We start from the raw sequence: 3,913 nt of genomic DNA, 5'->3' as shown, positions 1-3,913 counted from the left end.
CCCCCACGTGCTTGGGGGTCTGGGTCCCCCCAGACTGGCCATTGACGTGACGGCCCTTCCACTCAGCTGGAGGTGACCTGGCAGTGGGTGCTCTGGCTGTGCCTGGCGGCCCACAGGGGCAGAAGGCAGCCCAGACGGGGCCCCAGCACACTCCCACGCCATCACGGCCCACCTGGCCTTGGGGAGGCCCCATCGCTGAGGATTCCGCCTGCCATGCCTGCACTTGCAGCCCGCGAGTCCTTGGGAGGGTGGCCCTCACCCAGGTTCCAGGGCGTGTGTGGGGCCAGGCTGCGAAGTAGATGCTGTCGGCTAGTGCTGCCCCTTTCCTCTGTCCCCAGCGTCGGGGGTACTGCAGCTGGTGGAGCCGGTGCTCTGGGACTACGGGGCCGACCTGGACGTCCAGGGCAAGGGTCAGTACCGCTGCCGGGGTGCACCCGGCCCAGGCGCGTCCCCGGGACCCGCGACCCTGACTGCTGTCCTTAGTCATGTGCTGGCACAGGGCTGCCGCCACACAGACCCCACGGCACCCAGGGGCCACCTTCTCTTCCAGTGCCTAGAGGGGTTTTCTGAACGGCCTGCCCCCCACGTGCCCTCAGGAGTCTGTCCTCCACTGGGACAGGACACAGCTGCTCCGAGGGCCCTGGGTGGCCGCTGCCTTCTGGCTGCCTCTCACTGCTTCCCCCCCCCCAGTCCTCCTCATGCGGAAGTACCGAGAGTGTGGCTTCCCACGCCTGTGGGCCGCCAGTGCCTTCAAGGGGGCCACGGGGGTCCGCCAGGCCCTGCCCCCGCTCCAGCACCACCTCCAGAACCACGCGCAGTGGCTGCAGGTGGCAGGCCGCATGCCAGCAGACACGCTGCAGGGCATCGTGCTGACCGGCTGGCAGAGGTGAGCTCGGGCCCCAGAAAGACCTTCAGGAAGGAGCCCCTCCCAGCCGGAGTCCATGTCAGACCCTGCTAAGGGGCACCTCCTGGGGCACCCAGGGCCTACCCACCACCTGCTTCCGCTCCTTCCTGGGCTCGTGGCTCCAGACAGCTCTGGACCTGGAGTTGGGCAGGGGCAAGAGGCCAGTGCGGGCACCTGGGAGAGGCAGCCCCGGACCACAGGCCGAGACTCAGATGCAGACGTGGGGAGCTGGAGGGTGTGATGCAGCTGCACAGGCTCGTGGGCCGGGCCGGTCTGGTGCCACAGGCTGCAGGCAGGGTCAGCCCTGTGGGATGACCCCATAGCTCCCGCTGTCCGACAGCTCCTGGTGCAGCCACGGTGCACATCGCAGTCAGGACTAACGCTGCAGATGGAGCCCTCCACCCAGGACAGGGCCAAGGGTCCCGGGCGTCTGGGAGAGCCCAGCCAGCATGTGACCGAGCAGCACCGCCCTCGGGGCAGGAGGGGCCCTAGTGTGGGCCCCTAAGCAGGCAGGAGAATGCTGGGACAGGGTTGGTGACAAGGCCTCCTCCCAGGGTGCATAGGGTGGGGCTGGGCCAGGCTGGCACCAAGGGCTGGGGAGTGTGGCACATCCTGAGGCCTGCTGGATCTGGGCGTTGAACTCGGCCCACAGCCGAGTGAGCAGGGCCAGTGCGGAGCAGCCCAAGCTGGTGGGCAGGCTGCAGCTGAGGCCCTGTCTGGATGCAGGTATGACCACTTCTCGGTGCTGTGTGAACTGCTTCCTGTGGCCATCCCGTCCCTGGCCGCCTGCCTGCAGCTGCTACTCCATGGTATGTCCGTCCAGCAGCACTGGACAGCCCAGGAGGGTGGGAGGCAGGACTCGGGCTGTTTGCCATGGGTGGAGATGCGGGGATGGCCCTGCCCGTACTGCACGAACACCAGGCAGCCTGGAAAAGCAGGTGCCCTGGCCCAGTGGACACCACCACCCAGCTTCCCGCCCCATCACCTAGCAGGTGAGGGGGTGCCCCAAGAGCTGCCTGGATTGTGCCAAGATCACTGGGAATTTAGAAGAGCGTGTGGACGCAGGGCCGGGGCAGACGCAGACGTGGGAGAGCCGTGGGGCTGTCACTTGGAGAGTGGTATGCTGAGGAAACTGGTGCCTGAGCCCACACTGGAGAGGCGCCCAAGTATCAGCCGTGCTGCCCTCGGCCCCGCCCCCCGGGGAGAGCACAGCCCAGGCTGACGGGCTCTGGGGGCAGGGCCTCTCCCTCCCTCCTCACCGCCTGCAACCAGCTTTCATGCAGGTGCCCACATACACTGACCTAGCGACCGCAGAGAAAACCACAGTGGTGTGTTCTGTGAGCCCCGGGTACCCATGCGGCTGTGCTCCACCTGTGGGCAGGGCCAAGGGCTCTCACTGCCATCTTCCCATTATAAGATCACACATTCCCTGTGCTCAGTGAGCAGCAGCAGGGCTCACCCTTCCTGGGGCTCCTCGGGGGCCGGCCCTGGCCAGTGGCTCCCTGTGCTACCAGCCCACAGCCTTTCCTGATCACTCCCGCTGTCACCTGTGGTTGGTTTCAGGAGGATTCACTGAAGACGTGAAGTCGAGAGTGGAGCACTTGCTCCAAGTCCCGAGCCTGGAGGTGCCCCCTTCTGTGAGGTAATGCCCGCCCCCAGGCCCCCCTTCCTGCAGAGACACTGCCCTCAGGCTGTGCTCTCTGGCAGCCAGGGGGCTGGCTCCTTCCCGGGCAGCAACATCCTGGCCCTCGTCTGGCAAGTCAGCCTCCACCTGAGCAGCTCCGTGGATGCCCTGCTCGAGAGGAACAGGTGAGTGGTGGGATGGTACAAGGGATCTGCAGAGCCCCGAGGGCAGAAGGCATGGCCCACCCCACAGGGCTGCCAGCCCAGCCGCCTCCTGTCTTGGGCCTGCCCCAGGTTTGTGACTGGCTGGTTCAGCCCCTACCATCGTAGGCGGAGGCTCATCCACCCTGCCATGGTGCAGCACGTGCAGCCCGAAGTGCTCAGGTACTGCCCGGCCGTCACTCGGGCCCACCCCTCCCCACCAGCTGGTGCCGCACCAAGTCCAACTCACAGCACAGGAAACAGGGATGGCAGACATCTGCAACCTTTCCCAGCCAATAGGGTCACCCCGCACCGCAGGCCTAGGGCCAGCCTCGGAGTCAGCCCTCCTGTCCCTCAGGGCCCTTGCCTACTACTCCTGGTTCAGGGACATGAGTGCAGCTCACAAGTGGGGGCACCCCCAGCTGCACAACAGGTCCGTGCACCAACCCTGCACGTCAGGTCTGCTGGGTCGTGTGGATCACGCCTAGATTGAGCTATCTTGGTCTAGCTCCCCTTGACATCTGGGGGGGGGAGCTGAGGGAGTGTGCCCTCCCCACGGGCCTCACAGCTGTGCCTCCGCGCAGTCTGCTAGCCAGGTGGAGTGCAGTGGTGCAGGAGCTGGAGGCTGCCCTGCAGCTTGCCTTCTACCCGGACGCCGTGCAGGAGTGGCTGGAGGAGAACGTGCAGCCCAGCATGCAGCGGCTGCAGAGCCTGGCGCAGAACCTGAGCGTGGCGGCTGCCCAGCAACCCTGCCCTGAGGGGGCCGCCCCAGGGGCCTGGGCTGCACCACCCTAGCCTGTCCCGATGGTCACATCCTGTCAGCCCCGGGTGGCTGCGCACATACAGGGCCAGCAGCCCTCCCGGCCTCTAGGGGAAGAGAAGCAGATGGCAAAGGAAGAGGCAGAGGGAGTGTATGGTTGCACATGGAACTTTATTGGTAGCCCTTTGGGAATAAAAAGGGGTGCAGAAGCAGGAAGCCACCCCAGTAAACCTGAAGTCTGCTGTCACCCTGTTATAGTGGACTCCGCTCCAGCGGGGAAGCCCCCACCAAGGACCGTGTCTCACGTATTTCCTCTTGGGGAGGTTCTGACTGCCACACTGAGACACCTGGCCCTGGCAGGTCTGAGTGGCCACATACCCAGCCTGGGGAGGCTGGCAGGCACTGCAAAAGAGACTGACCCAACC

At 65.8% G+C, this 3,913-nt stretch overlaps 2 protein-coding genes across 18 annotated transcripts in view; one reads left to right on the top strand and one right to left on the bottom strand.

Annotated features, from left to right (window-relative positions):
* Window positions 1-3,913, top strand: part of HEXD (hexosaminidase D) — a 28,170-nt gene that overhangs the window by 18,212 nt on the left and 6,045 nt on the right. For 9 of the 13 annotated variants that reach the window (XM_027770716.1, XM_027770719.1, XM_027770713.1 and 6 more), the window contains 8 exons: window positions 339-410; window positions 691-886; window positions 1,631-1,713; window positions 1,894-2,022; window positions 2,468-2,546; window positions 2,612-2,713; window positions 2,822-2,911; window positions 3,313-3,724. In XM_027770716.1, coding sequence (XP_027626517.1) covers window positions 339-410; window positions 691-886; window positions 1,631-1,713; window positions 1,894-2,022; window positions 2,468-2,546; window positions 2,612-2,713; window positions 2,822-2,911; window positions 3,313-3,523 — 962 coding nt within the window. In that variant the 3' untranslated portion in view covers window positions 3,524-3,724. Of the gene's footprint in view, window positions 1-338; window positions 411-690; window positions 887-1,630; window positions 1,714-1,893; window positions 2,023-2,467; window positions 2,547-2,611; window positions 2,714-2,821; window positions 2,912-3,312; window positions 3,725-3,913 lie in introns of those variants that run through there. The other 4 variants (XM_006145598.2, XM_027770720.1, XM_027770712.1 and 1 more) reach the window with 3 other exon arrangements.
* The window catches only part of CYBC1 (cytochrome b-245 chaperone 1), an 8,573-nt gene continuing 8,300 nt past the window's right edge, over window positions 3,641-3,913 (bottom strand). For all 5 annotated transcript variants that reach the window (XM_014586711.2, XM_014586709.2, XM_014586712.2 and 2 more), the window contains exon 8: window positions 3,641-3,887. The gene's annotated coding sequence lies outside the window, so the exon portion shown is untranslated. The remainder of the gene's footprint in view (window positions 3,888-3,913) is intronic.

This window comes from Tupaia chinensis, unplaced genomic scaffold (genome assembly GCF_000334495.1).
Source record: "Tupaia chinensis unplaced genomic scaffold, TupChi_1.0 Scaffold000159_1, whole genome shotgun sequence".
NCBI lineage: Eukaryota > Metazoa > Chordata > Mammalia > Scandentia > Tupaiidae > Tupaia > Tupaia belangeri.
This window is presented reverse-complemented; position numbering and strand designations above follow the sequence as displayed.